At 45.0% G+C, this 20490-nt stretch overlaps 1 protein-coding gene across 12 annotated transcripts in view; it reads right to left on the bottom strand.

Moving 5' to 3' along the window:
• Positions 1–20490, bottom strand: part of tet3 (tet methylcytosine dioxygenase 3) — a 535430-nt gene that overhangs the window by 75606 nt on the left and 439334 nt on the right. For all 12 annotated transcript variants that reach the window (XM_041209398.1, XM_041209399.1, XM_041209408.1 and 9 more), the window contains 2 exons: positions 12271–12479; positions 2569–2719 (listed from right to left, as the gene is read on the bottom strand). In XM_041209398.1, the coding sequence (XP_041065332.1) occupies positions 2569–2719; positions 12271–12479 (360 nt within the window). The remainder of the gene's footprint in view (positions 1–2568; positions 2720–12270; positions 12480–20490) is intronic.

Genomic DNA, 20490 nt, shown 5'->3' with positions numbered 1-20490 from the left:
TTCTACAGATCCCTTTCAGTGGAAGCAAGTAGAGATACTGCTATTAGCAGAAACTTTGAGTTAGTTTGGGCATAAAAACTGCCAACTTCAAGTCAAGTATCTCCATGGGTTGAGTCTCTTCTGTTATAGTCTCAGCTGATGTTGCTATTGGACAAGTCAGATCCCAGGATGGAACCCGGCTTGATAGATCCTAACTTTTATTTTTTGTTGAGAAATGTGGAGGGTGGCTACTGAACAGAGTCACTGGAGTCAGCTGATGAACTTTTAATAAGAGAATAAAACATTTACTAAACAAGAAAAGATAAATTCTATTACAATACTCCTTCACCCACACCTATGCCTTTAAATATGCAGATATATTTAGATTCCTAAGGATAACACAAGTTACAAAAGTTATTTCTCGGATGCCTTCCACAAGAGCCAACCTCCGGGGTTTCAAACTCTCCTTCCAATGTCCCTCTCCCCTGGATCACTGCGTGCATTAAAGCTTTGCTTCCCACACACTCTCTCTCAGATACTCAGCCTTGCCCACAGAACACAACTGCTTCACACGTCCACAATAGTAAAGAGATACAAGCCTTCAGCTGTCTCCTTGGATCTTCTGGCTTCTCGCAAGCCTATTTTGCTTTAAGTCTGCTTCCTGCAGCTTTCTTCTCTTTAATTTGGAGCCTTTCCCTCTGCCACTTGCTTTCACATCCACTGAACAGGGTCTTGTTCCAGATTCCTGTCCTTGCCCTTTGACTTAACTTAAAGGGCTTCTTAGGACCTTACTCCTTTTTCTTTAGGACCTGCTTCCTGCAGTTCCCTCTCCCAGTAGATTGTTGACAACTTGGTATTTCCCTTGAGATCCAGAACTCACATGGTAATGACTGTTACTTTAACTTTAGGGCAACTCATCTAAGGTTCTTAGTCTTACTTTCTTCAGCAATCTGCTAGTATGTCCAGCAAGAGAGAGACTTAAACTGCTTCCTCCACCTTCGAGCATAATCACCAACTGAACTCAGTTTCTCTGTGTCTGTGGGTCCTTCTCCCTGGACCCCTGTTGCTAAGCAACAGCACAGCTTTTTCTACCTTGTCTTTGTTTTAACTTCTCTTCAAGAGTCATAAAACCTCATTAAAACACAGGCATCTTTTAAAGTGAAACTAAAACTCAAGTTCTCCCCTTTTTCTATCACACAAATACAGAAATACAAATTACATTTAAGCTTAAAGCTAAAACCCACTCCCACAAATACAAATATAATTTGCTTAAACTATCTCTAGTTCCTAACACTTCACAGGTATATATTCTAGTTTAAGTCATCTTGTGGATTTTGCATTTGTAAACAAATTAAAGTTCACCAGTGTTGTAAAGATGCTTTAGTATTTTGGGCTTGTGCATTTTCTACTTGAATTGATTGGTAATTAGATTCTTAAGTTATCAGCGACCCTATGTACTGCTGCTGACCAGTGAGTGTTATTTCCCATATAAGAATTATTATTTTTATTCTTGTGCAAAAGTCATTTGATCTGTAGGTGGTGAAATTGCAGATATGGTGGCAGAATCATGAATTGCACACTTCTGAAAGGAGGCAATTACTGGAATATTTTCTTGAACGACCAATAATTGAGAAAGCATGATTCGATTCTTTTTTTCTCAAGTAAAATATAGTAGTGCAGAGTAGTTGGTTGAATAACTTGTTGCATGTCCATTAAGCAACTTTTTATTTATTCGCTGTTTAGCAAGACAACTTGACTTTTCAGCTAACAACTGTTAATTATCAATGCCTTAATTTCCTTTATGTTCTAGAGTGGACTCAATTTATTAGAAAAAATATTTTCTGGTTCTCCCCTCCTTGCCATTACAGGCTATTATTAACATTGTGATTATTCAAAACAACAGAATGTTGAGGATGTTGCTAGAGCAGTGAGCTTTTCTTGAACTGTATAGCTTTTTCTGATTCCTGATTTTTCCTATGTTTTCTGGTTTTGTGCTGTTGATGCACGTTAATTGATTTTTGAGGTGTGGAAAACTTTAAGTTACAATTTTGCCTAAGTCTTTGACCCCAGCGCCGAAATATATGATCAAGAACTTGAATTTGCACGTCCAAAAGTGCATCACAGCCATTGAAGTCAGTCACTCTTTTAGTAATTGGAAACACAGCAGCAAATTTGCACACAGCCAATATCCCTTGAACAGCAATGACATAAATGACCAGTTAATGTGTTTTAGTGATGGTTGAGGGATAAATGTCAGCCAGCACCCTGGAGAACTTCTCTCCTATTCTTAATATTGTGCCATGGGAACTTTTATATTTACCAAAGATAGCCAATAAAGTGTCCCTATAATGCCTCATACTAAAGACATTACAGCACTTCCTCAGTAGGGCATTGATATGTTAGTCTAGATTGTGTTCAAGTCTCTGGAGTAGGACTTGAATCTACAGTCAACTGACTCAACAGCAAGAACACACTCACTGAACCAAGGCTGACAATTTAGCTGCCTTCTCCCTATTCAGGACTGTAACAATAATTCACATATAAGTATTAAATGCAGTCCTGCAATAAAATGTAGTGAATGAAACCAACCTCTTTAGGGTTGTCTCCCAGAAGTCTAAACTTGCGTGGATGCTTGCTGCGGGCATACTTGCATCCATTGAAGTACATGCTCCAAGAACAGCCAAAGGAAAAGGAAGCACCACAGGTCTCAGGATCCTTTCCCTGACATGCACATGTGCGGCTGAAATGAAAATCAAGTCAAAGCAGTAATTATTAATCTGTTTGGAAGCTTCAGTAATGGTGGCCAAAGGATTTATACAGAATTGTCACTTATATTGCACATATGGCCTGAATATTGATCATCTATTGTGGTAGACTATTTCTTGACATGGTGCTTTTGTTTTCGAAATTTGCACGTACAGATGCCGGAAACATTTTAACATCTACTCATTTGAGCTTACTGCGACAATCAACTGAAACACTTGACTGAGAAAATACTTTGGGCAGAATCATCTCAGCACAAAGTGCAGTAGCAGGCTGGGAAAAGGACATTTAACCCGCTGGCTGCAATGCGGCTTTTCATGCTGTATCGTTCCAATCCCACCTCATTAATCATGCATTCCCAGGAAACATGCCAGGTCACTGGCGGGGCATCCTCTCATTCACCCGCCCTGCCGTCACATCAGGCCTTCACTAAACCAGGTGCCATATTTAAAGGCTGCCCCTGCAAAGAGCTAACATTCTTCAAGGGATAGGAAGCTGCTGCAAACTGCTGGGTGCCAAAGGGAGGAAACATGCTGCCCCCAGATTTAGTGACACTTTCCTCGAGCACCTACTGGACGCAGTGGAAGCCTGCTGCGATGACCTCTAGACCCGCTTTGGGCGAAGGGCAACAATCAAGGTCACCAACCCTGCATGGGAGGCGGTCTAGCGTGGTCAGCATTTTCGCCCTGCAAAAGAGGACAGCCACCCGGTGCAGAAAGAAGATGAATGATCTCCTCCATTCCAGCAGGGTAAGCAACTCTTCTCATCACTCTCAACTCACACTTATCACTCTCAACTCACACACTCATAAATCCATCAAACATCTTCAGGGATATCACTCACTATCAGCTCAAGGGACATCACCATTCACTCTCTCACACACACCTTCACTGTCCTCATCTCGTTCATGGCACCACTCACCACCCATACATGCCTGGTGACCTGCTATACTCTCTCCATCTGTATTCATGAACAAGCTGGCACACAACAAAAGGGAGAAGTCGCACACTGTTGGAGGAATGCCTGAAATCAAGGTCCTCACGGTCTTTGAAAATAGAGTTACCCTGCTGGCCGGCGAAGGTCTAGACCATTCCTGTGCTGATGAGATCAGTGGTGTTCAAAAACGTGAGGATCCAGCAGTGCAACATCCATCAGACAACCATAATGTGAGTGATAAGTCCTGTATCACAGGTCACTGCCATGCTTTCATGGGCACATCTGGGAAACAGCCGAGGGCGGTCCATGACCCAGGTCCTTGACTGAAGCCCCGAAGACTCCAAAGAGGAATCTGCTGAAACCCTCATTGAAGACCCATCACAGCACTCAACCACACTCTCCATCAGCGCAGAGACATGCACCTCGGTGGGACCAAGCTTAAGAATAGCCTCAGGGTCACAATCTGGAGAGTCCATCGCACTGTTTGATCCACAGCAGGCAGGGACTTCCCAGGTTTCTGGCATTTGGAGGACTGCTGGAGGCCAGAAATCTGCTGAGTCTGAGTCAGATGAGGAGCCTCTGGACTTGGTCATACCTCAGTTGCTGGAGCTGCAAAGGCAAGCTCAGGAACATATGGGGGGGGGGTGTGGTGGTGGTGTTGTAGTGGCATTATCACTGGACTGGTAATCCAGAGCCCCAGGGAAATGCTTTGGGGACCTGGGTTCGAATCCCACCATGGCAGATGGTGAAATTTGAATTCAATAAACATCTGGAATTTTAAAAAAATCTAATGAAACTATTGCCAATTGTTGTAAAAACCCACCTCGTTCACTAACGTCCTTTGGAGTAGGCTGACCTTACCTGGTCTGGCCTACAGTGACGCTGGACCCACAGCAATTAGGGAGAGGCAATAAATAAAGTGAGCCTAGCCAGCGATGCTGAATGAATTTTTTTAAAAGTCAGGAAAGGAAATTTCTGCTGTCCGCCTGCCTTCAGTCTGAGGTGTTAGCACCAGCATACCAATGCACTGAGGTAGGTTGGCAGTAGTTGGTAGCATGAAGACCTTGGTCCAGGACATCAGTCCTGTACTGCTGTGCGGTCTATCGCTGATGCTATAGTTGGCCTCCAACAGTGTCAATACAGGAAAGAGACAGCCAGGGGCCCTCGTGCAGCCACAGGCAGGAGGATCACCCAGGTGACTCCCGGAGTGTCTAGCCTATGCGAATCCCCTCTTCCTGTGACCCCAGCAGCTCTATCTCCACAGGTCAAGGAGGGTGCCACTGCCACAGAGCAGCACCCTGAAAGCAGGCCAGGGCCCTCCAGGTCTCGACCCTCCGGAGGATGCTCATCAAGGTCATCAAAGACAGGGCGTAGCAGTCAGTAGGCTGCCTCCACCTCCGCTGTGGATGTCCAGGGAGCACCAAGTCATAGCGGTAGGGTTAGGAGGGTTAAGATGTAACTCTTTCGAGTACAAACACGTTTCCATCTGTTTCTATTCAGATGAAGTTACATTGTTTCATAGTTTGCCATTGTGAGATTTGAACTCTTGATCTTACAAGCCCAGTATCATAACCACTTGGCTATTTAGGCCAAGCGAGGGTTAAGATGTAACTCTTTCGAGTACAAACACATTTCCATCTGTTTCAGATGAAGTTACATTGTTTCATAGTTTGCCATTGTGAGATTTGAACTCTTGATCTTGGGGTTACAAGGCCAGTATCATAACCACTTGGCTATTTAGGCCAAGCATGAAATTACATTGTTTCATAATTTGCCATGGTGAGATTTGAACTCTTGATCTTGGGGTTACAAGCCCAGTACCATAACCACTTGGCTATTTAGGCCAAGCGAGGGTTAAGATGTAACTCTTTCGAGTACAAACCCGTTTCCATCTGTTTCAGATGAAGTTACATTGTTTCATAGTTTGCCATTGTGAGATTTGAACTCTTGATCTTGGGGTTACAAACCCAGTACCATAACCACTTGGCTATTTAGGCCAAGCCAAGGGTTAAGATGTAGTTGCACAGCCTGGGCACAGTTATTAATCACTTGTATATAATGTTCACTTTGTTAATAAACTCCCAAGAATGTCTCCTTGCCTGTAGCTCCTAGTTCTGATGAGCAGTGTTCGTGTCACTCAGATGTGAAACCTTTGTCGCTGAACAAGATAAAGTCAGGTGTGTCATTCCAGGATCTTTTCCCTGTACTTTGTGCAACCTTCCCAGCACACTCATTCTCCCTGTATGCTCCCTGCACCTTTGAGGTGCGGCTGGCCTGCCATCTCAGCAGCATCTGTGTCCAAGGACAACGTGGTCCTGGAGGGTTCAGCTCACGAAGGATGCCAGAGGATCAGAAGAAGTTAGTTTCCTTGCTGCATCTCCATGATATGATCCTGTTCATAGAGTGCAAATGAGGTGCCATCAGCCAGACAGGAGTCAGACATTCAAATAAGCTATATGAGGATCTATGGAGTATCCTCCTCCATGTCATCATCATCCTCCTGGAATGTAGGACTATGGGCATCTGCTGTGTCTCCATGACAGGAGCCTTTTCACAGAGGGCAGATGCGCTGCCAACAGCCAGACAGGAGTCAACATTCACAGATGTAATGTGAGGACCTATGGTGTCTCCTCACTGCATGCCATTATCATTCTTCACAAATCTAACAGCTATGAAGGCCTCCTGGGTGTACCTGCCTCATCTGGCCTGTGTGATAGCCTCGTCGCCGTTATCCTTGCCTTCGAGGGCCTCATCGCCATCATCCTTGCCTTCGAGGACCTCCTCATCCTCATCAGAGGATATGTGCAGCTCTTCCATCTGCTCCTCAGCCAGCTCCTCTCCCAGTTGCAGTGCCAGCAGGTGACAAGAATGCGTAAGACCCTCTGTGCACTGTATTGCAGGGCTCCACCAGACTGGCCCAGGCACCGGAACCTCGTTTTCAACATTCTGTAATTTGAGGTGGTCGCACACCAGCTGAACATTCAACGAGTAGAAGCCCTTGTGGTTGAAATAGTTGACTGCCTGTTGCCACAGATATCTGAATGCCACATGAATGTTGCCGATAGCCCCCTGTAGGATACCTGAGATCTGGGCAAATCGCAGCGCTTTTGCTTCCTAGCTTTCCTAATCCCGGACGAAATGCACAAGGTTGTGTGCCTTCGTGAAAATGGCGTCCGTGACCACATGGATGCATTTGTGCTTGGAGGCTTGCAATATCCTACAGAGGTCACCTGTGCAGCCCTTAAAGGAGCAACTGGTGTAAAAACTAAGTGCTACGGTCACTTTTACGGTCACTAGCAGTGGATACCTTCCATATCCCCATGGCGCCAAATCCTGCAGGCAGGTGGCAGAAGTGACTGACCAGTTCCCTGGACATGCACAGTCTTCGGCGATACCGGTTGTCAGTCATCTGCAGGAATGACAAGTGCCGTCTATAGACCCTGGATCTTGCTAGGCGCCGACCAGCGACAGCTCACTGTGAGTCTTTAGTGGCATGCACAAGAGCCCCTTCTTTCTGAGGATGCTGCTCCTCCCTCCATCACTCTTTTCTCCTTCAGCTCCGATTTCTGAAAACCATGAGGCAAACAGCTAGGTCACATGGCTCCATGCTCTTGATGTATTCCTCCTGCAGATGAAAAAGAGAGACGCGTGGATTTGCATGGGTGTACTGAGAACCGCGTTTGGTTAAGTCTGAAGTCCCCTTTAACGATCCCAGAGAGTGCTGGCCTACGCTTTGACGGCCAGAGTTTAGTGCGCTGCATTGCTGCCCGAAACCCCACGCACTTTCACCCTTTTCCACCTGACTGACAGCAGCTTTGTCCACTGGAATGCATACTGTGCTCTCAGCTCAAACACAGGCATTCTCCTAACCCATACTGCAAGGCTGCACTGTTAGCTTGAACCATGGGGGAGACTGGTCCAAACTGGGATGATGACATTGCAAGGGGCTGTGAGCACCTCCACCAACGACTGCTCCATGGCCAGCTTTTGCAAGGAGATTGTACAAAATTGCCCAGTTGTTCAATTGTTCTGCTGTCCCCTAAAACACTCATTCGTTTGCAGTCTGTGCCCGAGGGGTGAATAGCTCTGGAGCAGTTGGTTGCACTTTCAAGCCTCAGCATTGCTTGAGTGGGCAGGTAAGCTGGAGGCCCGATTCCAAGCATGCCAATGTGGCTGTGCCTGAACTGTCTCAGCTGCAGAGGAATTTTACACAAGGTTTCCCTAATGCATGGCCACTTCTGTTGCCCACGCCCACCAACCCTGCATGTGCTTGTGCAGTACCATCAACAGCAGTGCAGCCCTTGCCTCCCCCATCTCGCCTCAACCACAGTGCACCCCTTGCCCCAGCACCACACTGTCAGCCAGCCAGAAAAAAAGCGACTTGCCTGTGCCCTCGCCTGAATGCACAGCGCCTCAACCTTGAAGTCCAACAGGCAACCCTCACAAGTGCTGCACAACGTTACTGTGCACTCACCTCCAAGTTCCCCTCGAAATGCAGCTCGCCAGGTGCATGTCTTATAAATGCTATTGTGAAACACGTCAGCATCATTTTGTGCCCGGATGATCTAGCGTGAGGGTTGATTCCGGTGAGCAGATATATGAAAATGATGTCCCTGATGTCTGGCGGCGAGAAATGCAGCCCACCATTGACAGACGGAGCAGACAATTGCAAACTGGTTTCACGGTGGTGTGAAACAGATTTTTGGCCTTCCCGCCATATTGTCCACTTACACCTGCCATGATGCCTGACGCCAATAGGCATGGAAAATTCTGCCCTTATTCTGAAAAGACTCCTCTGTTTTATCTACACTCTGTGTGTGTCTCAGTATTAAGATGTATTTATGGTGCAAGTTTAGCTTCGGTGTGAACTGGTTTCCTTTTTGCACGAATTCTGAGTTATAGAAGCAGAATATATGACACTGGCAAAGAGCAGCCAGGAATGACTAGCTGCTACTGCACTAAGCTGAATACTTGTAATCTTACAGGGCCAGATCGTTTAAATAATTAATATGAGCTCCCAGTGTACCTTTTGTCTTACACCAGCAGCTAATCAAAATTAGAAGGCGGGCACAGGCAAGAAAGATCTGTCTGACAGCTGAAATTTGAAGGGAATCACCCATTTAAAATATGTAACTGCATGTTAGGCTAAATATTGTTTCAGTCTTGATGAAGATTCAGCATAGAATTTAATCTTTTGTCAACCTTTATCAAAGCTGTTGAGAAGTGCCAGTCAAAAATGAAGTGCAACGTAAACCAATAGGAAGCCTGAAAAGAAGTCAAGGGGCAAGTGACATCCTACATATTCCTCATCACCACCCCCCACTTCCTCCGAGCCCCTGTGAGCCCGTATGATGACAGATAAACCAAATATGATGCTGCATGATGTTGTTTCAAGGAAGGTTTTTCCATTTGGCACTCCAGTGCACCTTCCAGTCACACTGCATTTTAACAATAAGAAGATAGTGAGCAGGCTCAATAGGATGTATGGTAAATGAGTACCTTCCACAATTCTCGGCACTCCAAGCAACATTGCCTCTCAGGAGACATTCTGTGCTGTTGTGCTGATTTCTTTCCACTGGGAGTGTGATATAAGTGTCTCCCCTTGCAAGTAAAATCTCTGTCACTTTCTTGCTGCATCTGTTGTTTAGTTTAATGACAGTGACTTTTACATTTAATGAAAAGAGCTTGCCTTCAAGAAAGAAGTGAAAGAATGGTCTTCTCTGACGTGTCTAGGAAATACTTTTTGGGTAGTAAATATGGGCCTTGCAAAAGGATAGGTACACACATATATAAACCTTGATGTAAGATCACACCTTGGATGGAATTTAATCCAGGCAACTTGCCTACCAGCTGAAGAGTCAGCGAGACCCCTGCGTTGCCCCTTTGTTGAAGGCCCGCCGTATTAAGTACCAGTCAGGCACTTAATTGGTCAGCGGCAGGCCCTCCCCAGGATTAAAGAGCGCAGGGACAGAAATTCCACCCCCGAGGGTTGTAGGACAATCAAAGGCCGGCATCTCACCAATGCAGGCAACACCACTGGGGGAACAGTGGTGCTGTTGGTAATGCACCCACAAGAGGCCTAGGATCTGCGAGGGACCCAGACAACAGGTGAGTGAGGGTGGGATGGGGGTTGTGGGAGGGGGTTGCTGGCTAGAGAGGCAAGGGCAGGAGAGGAGCTCTCAGCAATTCCCACTTCCTCTTGCCAGGTCCCTTGATGAGGCACTGAGTGCCTGACAACAAAGGATCCCCATCCCCACACCCGCAAGAGTCTTCAAGCAAACATGCCAGGATTTGCTTTTTGGGCACCCCCATGTGGCAACTGCCTCAACTGCTACTGCTTGAATACCCACTTAAAGGCCTCAAATGGCAGCAGGACGAGAAGGCTGTCCACAAGCCTTCCTGCTCCAAACTTACTCAGGGCAGAGGCAGGAAGGTGGTGGAGTCCACACCCGACACCCTCCCACCTGATTAGATGCACTCCCACTTCCAAACTTGTTATGGGGAGGGGATTAAATTCCGCATCTTGACATTTTTGTCTGCTCAAAAATTGTTCTTTCTTCTCCAAATCTGAAAGTGTCACTGAAATTGTCAAAGAAACTTACAACTTTCCCAATTTCCATGCTGCAAGTAGGAAACTTGAGTTCAAAATAAAAATCTTGGAATGCAAAAAAAATGGCTGAAGCAGCAAAATAAGCATATTAATGAAAATGCTGAGAAAATAGTGCAATCTTAAAAAACCTAACTTTTCAACCAATAATAAAAAAAATGTGTTATCCATGGTTAAGATTTTTCTGGAAGTCTCCACCATCTGTTAAAGTAATTGATCTCTTATTACATGTAACTTTGTATGAAAATAACTGCTGAATCGTATTTCCTCACTTAATGTTGGTTTGTCAACATTGTTTTGTTATTAAGTTCTGATACAATAGGGAACATAAAACTGTTTAACGTCTCATTCACTATTATCTGATTTGCTAGTGGGCCTCAGCTTTGAGATTTACCTTGACTCATAAATTTAGTAAAAAATAGCCCACAATGAGAGCTCTTGACCCACTTCCTCGTATCACCATTTTGTATCATGGCTCTGATCATAAATCTCACCCCAGCCTCCACCAACAATCCCAGCAACCATGTCAGGGTAAAGTAGCAGCTCAGAGACCCAGGATCCAGGGGCCCACAACCCAGGTTGGGGACCAGGGGGCTTGCCATGGAGATTCCTCCCTTCTCCCTGTTCCCCTACCCCCAACTGTTACTGTTGAAGTCCCAGATGTCTGCCACCATACTTTGGCCACCAATAGCCGGTTTATTGGGAGGGTGGGGTGAGGTAGGGGTTCCGCAGGGCATCAGTAACAGCAATTAGAGCCCAGTCACTTGGAAACAAAGCGGCTGAGCAACCGCTGCAGCTTAACCAATAGTGACGGACCAGGAAGGAGGCACAAGGCAATCCTTGGGAGACGGCCAGAAGAATTCTTCAGTCCATAACCATCACTGGTGAGTGTTATTTTATTTACATTTATATTTCTTTAAAAAGTTATTTTCATTTAGGAATGTACTGTACATGTACAGTATTTCAACATAAGTTTTTTTTCTGATGAGGAATGTCCAAAAGAACATAACTCTAGTTTATACATTAATTCTAATGGGAAAATCTGATTTGCTTAACAGTGTTTTGCTGTTTTCAACACTTTTCAACAATGCAAGTATGATATTAAGTGCAGAACTGCTGTATGGGTTAAAACAGGTGAGTTGACACCTTTTTCCATCGATTTCTAAAAGTCATTAATAGCTAGTTTCACGTCTCTATATGTCTGTCCTTTTCATATTTAGCAAGGATAATGTGGCAGTTTAAAATACTTTGACACTCATTTTTCAAGTAAAAATTCATGATTTTCAGAGTCAGTAACAACTAGGGGTATTTTTCACCTTTGGCAAGGGTGGAAAACTGCTCACAATAAAACCAGCCTGATTTTTCTTTCGCACTGAAAGAAACCCATTGCTGGAGGTGCTGTAATTCCGGTCAGATAGGGAGGAGTGGAATTGAGGTCAGGTATCAATGGGCTGAACAATGGAAGAAAATTATTGGAGGAGAATGATGTGGTCCAATATGGCATTGGCTACAGCAAGGTCACTGAGGACAAGGAATGATAGTGCATCATGGGAACAGTCACGAAGAATGTCATTTGTAACTTTGGCTGTGGTTGTTTTGGTGCTGTGGCAGTGGCACAGCAGAGAGATTCATATATGAAGTTGCAGTAAAATTGGGTACAGATTTGTGAGCTGACAGCACATTCATGGATTTTGAAGAAGAAAGGAAGGTTGGAGATGGAGAGATATCTTGCAAGAACAGATGGGCAAATGGTGGGTATTATTGAGTGAGGGATGATGGTAAGGGAACCATTTACAATGTCAGCTAGCATCAGGTTAGGTCAGGAAGAGAAATTGAATAGTCAGCAGTTTTGTGATAAGGCCAATGGAGCAAAATATATCCAAAAGGATAAATTGGATGGATTATTAATTTGGAATTAAGAGGCAACTAGAATTTATGAGTATCGAGAGCTCTTGAAGTAAATAAAGTGAAACCAATAAACTTACTCATCATTCAATCCACACCGGCGACACGTAGGATTCCCATACTTTGTTAAAGTCTCTGTGAGTTCATCGTACAGCTTGTCCCCAAAGGCTCGAGGAATGCCTTCCCATGCAAGAATAAGAATAATAACAACTGCATTCTGACAGTGATGACCAGCGCGCTCACGTACAAGACAGAGGACTTTTTCTTCTTCGCTCGCTCTTCTTATTATCTGTGTGTAATTAGTGAAATATTACTTTGGTAAATATTTCTCAAGGAGTTAAAGGGGTAAGAAAATGTAGCAGAAATCCTTTTTATGTTTGAAGTACTCCTTTTTATACAAGAAAATTATGCTCTTACCATGATTTTCTTTTTTTTGGAACATGTAAATTTTAGTGCCAACCTGGGGTACTATACTACTGGGAATACAAATCCTCCAATCTGTAGTGGATTTCTCAAGGTCAGGCAGCTCCAGTGTGGCCTTCTGGCTTGTCTGAATTTGAGTACCCTGCTGCTTGCAATGAAGCCCTTCTCAAATCATAGAAACATCCCCTGTAATTAATGAGGGAGAACCTACTTGAGGACCTCTAAATGGTCAATACAATTGGTGTTTTAAAAAAAGAGTCAGAGAAATATCTGGTAAAAGTGTAATTAGTTTTCTATTAAAAAAGGAGAATACTTTGAACAAAAAAGCAACCTCTTTAATAGAATCACAATGAGAAATCAGAGCTGTTATTTTACTTTTGACTGTCAATCCTTCATTATATAAACAATACTAGTGGCAAAGATGTTCAAGTTTACACCTTTACCTATTGTACCATAAAATAAACAGATTAGATCATTTTGCATTGTTACACACTTTGAGTCAATGTTTTCTTAAATTTGCAATACTGCAGTGCCCTCTGTGGCTTGCAGGTTTGTTCCAAATATTTTCCCAGCCAATCTGGATATTCCTTAAAAACAGTTGACTTGTAATTTCTTCCAGTTGTAAGTAAACTTGCAAACAGTTACATATTGCTCTCATTTATTATAACTGTTTCAAACACCTTGTAAATAAATTGGAGCTATAGTGGATTTTGCTCCAAATATTTTGCTTTCATTTGATATTTCAGAATTTGTAAAACGTTAGGATGCTCTACTTTGTCAAGCTTATAATGTGCTGGAAGACTAACAAAGTTGACATTCAACTTTTAATACAGTTCATTTTGTTTACTGATATCAGGTAACATACTACACTGCTTGCGATCATTATTATCTTCTGACACTTTGTGAAGCACCATCTGGTCGATTCTGCCAGCATGGAAGAAGAAGCAGTGAGTTGTCTGTGATGGATGTTTGGTATGAAACTGATTTGTCTGGAACAAAGAAACAAACAGGCTGGATTTGGTGTTGCCAACCATTTGTTGTAGCAGTGTTTAAGGGGTGACTGAGTAGAAAACACAGGCAAGTTCTGCCCTACAGTCAGTCAGACCATTCTGGACTCTGGTATGGTTTCTGGAAGGGCAAGTGACATTTAAAGCAACCAGCTTAAACAGAGTCACCTTTGAGTGAAATATTGTACAGAATTTTAACATTCATACTCGCGCAGAGTGGGGAAGGCTGGCAGCAGATCAGAAACCTGAAAGTTGCTAAAGTGGACTTTGCTGTGACTTTTTAACACAGCCATGCCATAAGCATCTCACTTCTGAGCTTCCCAGTCAAGTGAGCAGGTGTGATTATTTCTTCTACCTGACAGTTAAAGGCTCTCTATTTAAAGGGGCCAATAGATCCATTATAGAATTGTTAGGATAGAGAGATCAAGTACAATGAAGAAGCGTCAACATGAGAAGGCTACCCCCACCTCCAACATCTCTCCCTGCACCCTCCCCACACTACCACCTATGGTGCCTTGGGGGTCATTCTGAGAGCCTACAGAGAAACCTTCTTTCCAGCGTATGGAAGGGAGAGGCCAGCCTCTAAAGTCCAGCAGGTGTGGCTAGAATGGCTGAGGAGGTCAGCAGCAATAGTATGATATCTCATACAGTGCTGAAAGAGGTTCAATAACCTCATCAAGGTAGGAATGACGAGTGGAATCCTACATTCAATTACCAATCCCCACCCTCTGATTTCCCAGCATTCTCATGCACAGAACTTCTCAGACTAAAAAAAAACTGTTAGCACCACCTATTCCCATAAGATACCTTCTCACATCCCCTTCTGAACAGCCACCACTGATAGTCACCTTGCTTTTACTGCCATGAGAGGGAAAATGGAGAAAGCGCACATTGAAGTGGGGTCTCTGTCCAAGACTCTCTAACTACTCCTCCTATGGCATTCTACCTCGCCACCATCTCTCTCACCCCAGTTAGAGACCACAAACTGCCTTCTGTTTTGATGGCCAAATCTGCTTTTGCACAGGTGGGGCAGTCTTTGGTCAGACCATCATAAGACCCAAAACTGAGAGGATGTTAGCCACAAACATCTCGGTAGTCAGGGCAGGGGAATGAAAAGCTGCTTCTAGCTCTGCTGAAGCCTCAAGTGTAACCACATCAGGCTCCTTCCCCTGCTGCTCCTCATCTTCCTCCTCTTTCAGCTCTAATTCTTTCTCTTGTGTGACGATTGTGCAATAAACAGCGGACCACCACCATCAGGGAGATATGTGCTGGTGCATTCTGAACGGTGCACCCCCCTCCCCCTCAGATCTGTGAAGGTATCTGAATCATATCTTCAACAATGCAATGGTTTGCTTTATCACTGCGCTTGTGCTTATGTGGCTCCGGTTGTACATTTCCCATTCTTCAATGCAGCGTTATTCACATTTGTCATCAGCCACGTCATTAGATGGTAGCCCATGCCTATGAGGAGCCAGCCGCTGACTCTGTTTGGAGGTGCAAAAATCTGTGGGTGCTGTGATTGTCACAGAATGAAAGCAACACAGCAGTTTCTAGGATATCTCGCACAGACTTGCGTGAGTACCTTCTGGTGGTTACTTAACAATTGAACATCACTAGAGTGGATCCTTTTCAATTAACTAATACTCCTGGATGATCTGAGGGTGCCTTTACTGCCACATGTGTGCAGTTTATCACTTCCTTGAACTGTGGGAATCTGACAATTGCAGAATTTCTGAGAGCTAGCTTATCCTGACTGGTCTCATCAGTTGCAAAGTGGATGTAAGTGACAAACATGATATCAGTCACCTAGCAGATTGTGAAATCCTGTAGATATCAGTAGTAGATCACCAGAGATGAAGAAATTCAGGGTTGTGGTGACCTTGATCTCCACTGGCAAACCGTACCCATCTGGGCCAGTTGGAAGAGGGTCTTCATCCTGGAGATTGCAGATTTCAGCAATGAACTGCCAAGGAAGTCTGAGTTTCCTGAAGCGCTGTTGCTCAGTCATCTCTAGAAAGCTGATACTATGTCTTGGGGATATTGCATCCTTTGAGCTGGAGCTCTGTGTTCATACCGTCTGTCCTGTGGAATGGCAGGTGGCTGAGGAGAAGGCAGTTCCTGTTGATCTTGCTGATGTTGCTCCTGCTGTTTTCTTGATCCTCATCAGAGGTCAAAGGTAGAGCTGCATAAGCTATCCCATGCTGCAATGAAGGTGACAGCAGAGAAGTGCAGATCAATTTCAAAAAAAGTCCCATATAATGGAAATGATTTCCAAAATGTTGGAAATCACCAACAAAGCCGTGAACGCAAACTCTCAGAACAAAAGCCTTTCACTTAGGCAAGCAAGCAGCAGTCACTCTTCAGTATTTAAAGACTTTCCATCCTGGCAATGTCATAGCCCTGTCAATCCCTGCTGTGCTCTCACCTTGTTGATCCTGGTAAGTTTCAGACAGCTCAGGAAACCTGTGTACTTAGCTGAAGCCTGAATAAAGGATCAAATCTTAATTCAGTTGCCATTTCACATATTATAATAGCTGAAACATCAGCCCCACTGCAGTTTCTGCATGCTTCCGGAAGTAAGCATAATAATATCAGGATTATGAGATGCTGGCAATTTTTAATATTTTAACCCTTTGCAATGCACTAACCTCCCCCCACCCCCCATTCCCCTTTACAGGTTAAAATTTCCCCCAATGTGTGCAAGTCTTTCAGTCCTGGACACCTTTTTCCATTGTTCAGGTGTGCAAAATATCAAATTTGCAGAACTATTGATTGTCCAGGATTGCTAGGAAATTTAAAAGACCAAGGCAAGTGACTTCAGTCCTTCATATTGCATTTAAATCTTGACCATTTTATTAATTATTTTGTTTAACTAATTGCAGTTAGGTTCTCATGAAGCTTTGTGAAATTGTTTTTTTAAAAATGCTCCTACCGAGCACCATTATAGGCACTAACGGATTCTCCTTGTCTGGTGTGTTTGGAAGAAAATGAGGAGAATCTACAAAGAATTGCTAGGCAGGTCAAGATGTCTGAGGGATGCATTGTGCTATCTATGAATATATGCCCATCCATATCTGCAGAAATGAACCTCGCTTTGGCAGACAATCAATTCGTCCTGAGGTTCCTCTTCCCAAATGAAGCAGGGACAACAGACCTGATGGCAACACAATGACATGAAAATACCTGAATAATTAGAATATCATGATCCTTAGACATGCCTTAGTGGCACAGCATGAAAGAAGGCATGCCAGGTGATCAGCAGCTAGTGACTCTGATTGGCCATACCTGCTAAGATGCAACCCATAATTTTTGCAGGCCCTGGCAGTAGGGTAGGATAAGTACAGAGCAATGCTCTCTTTTGCAAGGATAAATGCAGCTCCAATACATGGCTGGAACCTCCAATGAAAGTATAGGTCAACTGTCATAAAATTTGCCTCCATTTTCTCGTAGGCCTGCCATAGAGCTGATATATTCAGATGGTACTCTGCAGTCGCACAGAAGGCCATTTGTCATGACTATCTCATATGGTACAATATCCATTTCAGTAGCCATCCAAAGTGTTGAGGTGTTGGGCTACTCTATCATTTGTCTGAGAAACAATGCCTTTATATGGCTTTCTTTTACTTTTACCTGTCATTTCTTAGTCTCTGATTTCTTGAGCAAAGGTTGCTAGAATGCTGAGCTGCCTTTTGAAGCTTTCCAAAAGATTTGAAAATTTGTCTTTGCCTTCTCTGACAATCCACATTACTTATCTTTCAAATGTACTCACAACCTTCTGCTCCCAACACGAGCATGCTCCCTACATTCACCCAAATCTGCATCTGAAGCTTTGCGAATGAGCTGTCCTAGGAGATTTGAGCACACTCTTCCTTTTGTGTCTGTCAAAAACTTGCCAAGAGCCATTTGAGTCTAAAGTGCAGCAAAAGTGGAAACTTTAGCCTTATGTGATTAATTGTTGCATGTGTAAATATCTGAGAATTCAGAAATTCTACTTTGAGTTGCTTGTCCTACATACTCAAGAACAGAATATAATAGATGAAATTAATAATCTCAAGTGTAGGAAAGAACTCGGTGAAAATTTGGGTGGGACTGAAAAGAATTCCAGTTCAATTCGATTAAAATAACTTTTTTTGCAATTGTTTGAATGTGGATCTCTGGGTATTGAGAAGTCTTTTTAAGCTTTGCAGTTGCATTATATACATGTAATTGCATTTCTGAAGTAAAGCCACATTTTAAAATGGGTTTATTGAAAATTTACTTTGATGAAAGAAACATTAGGTGGAATTGTCCCAGAATTGCACTAAGTGACATTTTACTCACTGGCCGCGATGGTGGTTTTCGCACCGTATCCTCTACTCCCTCTCTGCATGAGGTCCAGCAGAGCCACCAATCTGGCCTGGGAGTCAATGGCAGCGGCGGTCAGCGCCGATGGAGCACACAGGAGGTCAGTCATCCAGTGCAGGAAGAGGATGAATGATCTCATCCGTTCTGCCTGGGTAAGTCAAACACCGCATCACTCTCTTCACACACTCCCAAACCTATCACACGTCCGTAGGGACTTTACACCTCAAGGGACAACATCACTAACTCTCACACACACCCTCACATCTCCATCAGGCTCATGCTCTCAGGAGCTCTTGTCCTCACCTCGTTCATGGCTCCACTCACCACGCAAACATTCCACACATCCTTACTACCTGCCATGGCATGTATTCTGCTCACACTCTCCATCTGTTTTCATGCAGGAGAAGCTGGCTTACAACAGAAGGCAGAGGTCCCAGACTGGGGGTGGAGTGACCGACATTAGGCCCCTCACTCACTTTGAGGAGCATGCCATTGTGCTGGCTGGTGAGGACATGGACCATGCCTTTGGCAACGGTGAGGCCACCATCAAACACCCACATGAGGATCCTGCACCAGATCATCCCTCTCTCAAAGTGCTCTGCTGCCATGCACTAATTATCGCTGCTTTGGTTCACAGGGAGCTCTGCCAAGCATCTGACACCCTCAGCCAGCCAGTCCCTCAGCTCCATCCAGGAGCCAAGAAGTCACGTCCTCCATGGAAGAGGTGGAAATAAGCAGCCTGGAGGACCCATTACAGCACTTACCACACCCTCCACCAGCGCAGAGACACCCACCTCGGTGGGACCTAGATTTAGAGCAGGCTTGGGTTCACAATCTGGTGGTCACCGCACGGACAGGTGTCTGCAGAAGGAAGAGGCAGTTTCAGCCAAGCTCCCAGGCACTTGGAGGACTGCTAGGGAAGAGGCATCTGTCAGGCTGAGTCAGATGACGATCCTCCAGATTCGGCCTTTCAACCCATTGTGAAGAGTCAACAGAAGGCGGGAGAAACATCGCGCAGAGCTGTTGGAAGCCATCAACAGAGTGGCATGCGAGGGGGAATTGAAGCACCTCGACGTCCCTCCAGGTGCTCCTTCCTCTCAAGGAGTCAGGCCTGGGCCCTCGGGCACCCAAAGGGAGGAGGAGCACCAGGTGGACACCACTGTATCATCCACTCAGGATGTCCTCCACTCAGGAGAGGCTGTCCTCTCCCTCTGAGTCCACTTTGCCTGTGACCCCCTCAACCTTCTCCTCCTTCACTGCAGAGGGAGCAGATGGCCCACAGGAGGATAGCCAAAGCAATTGGGGCCCTCAAGGCCTCTCCTGTCCAGAGGATTTACCCCAAAGTCATCAGAGACACAGGCTGACTCCACCCCTGCTGTGGATGTCAGGGCAGCAACTAGAAGTGGTAGGCCTAGAAAAGTTATGAAATTCTGATCACAAGTGGTTGCACGGATGAACACATTTTGTCACTTTGTAATCTGAAAATATATCACTTTCACTGAATAATGTGTAATGTTGTCTTTCAGCATCATTTACAGGCTTCGCGAGTGCTCTCCCTATATCCAGGTCATCTGCACATAGCCGGACCAGGAGTGAATCCAGAGTGTGTGGCAGGGCCTTTCGGAGCTCGAGGAAGCACTGTCCCACTCACATGGAGCCTCCATCACACTCATCTCACTGTCCCAAGCATTTTCAATGCTGCCTGCTGGGGTTCTCTTTCAGATGTTCCATCTGAGCTGACCTGCATCTCTGCCCGCCCACTGATCACACTCCCATGAAGCACCTGTGCCTGTCCAACATGAGGCTCCACTCACTTTTGATTTGTACAGCATGGTAGTCGTTAAGTTGTTGAGAAGCTATCCCCGTCCTTTCCCGGTTATCCACGTCCTTTCCCCATCACAGTCAAAACCCCCCGGCATCACCTTCGACTTCCCCACTGTTACCCTACAGGCCCTTTCACTTTCATGAATGTCCAGGTGAATGTGCACGTTCCCTACTTTCTTGAAAATCACACCCCCATCCATATTGACTTGCCTGATTTCCTCCTTCCAACCCATGTCTGTGTTTACTTCCATTTCCCCACCACCGTCCTCACTGCCCCTTCTACCAATTCCATCTTCCCCTCACCCTCCCACCCTACTGGCTCCCTCTGCCCCCTGTTACTCTAACCATCCCTTCCAACCATGCCCACCCTGAGTTCACTCCCCAGGAGGCAGTCATTATCTCCACAGACCTCCCCTGGACGTTCACCTAGACATTCCAGTCCCACAACACCGCCCCCCCACTCCTTACATCTTCCTCCCCTCTCACTCCTTCCTCCACCCTGACGCCATCCTCTACTCTTATGCTTACCATCTCCTCTGTACTCTCTGCTCCCATCCATACTCCCTCCTCCCCAAAGACACCTTACCCACTTCCTTACACCTTCCTCCCCAATTGCACCATTCTCCCCCATTATACCTACCCCCTCAGGACTCCCTCCTCTACCCTTATGCCTTCCGTCCTCCATACTCCATGCTCCTCCCA

Source organism: Carcharodon carcharias, chromosome 17 (genome assembly GCF_017639515.1).
Source record: "Carcharodon carcharias isolate sCarCar2 chromosome 17, sCarCar2.pri, whole genome shotgun sequence".
Lineage (NCBI taxonomy): Eukaryota > Metazoa > Chordata > Chondrichthyes > Lamniformes > Lamnidae > Carcharodon > Carcharodon carcharias.
This window is presented reverse-complemented; position numbering and strand designations above follow the sequence as displayed.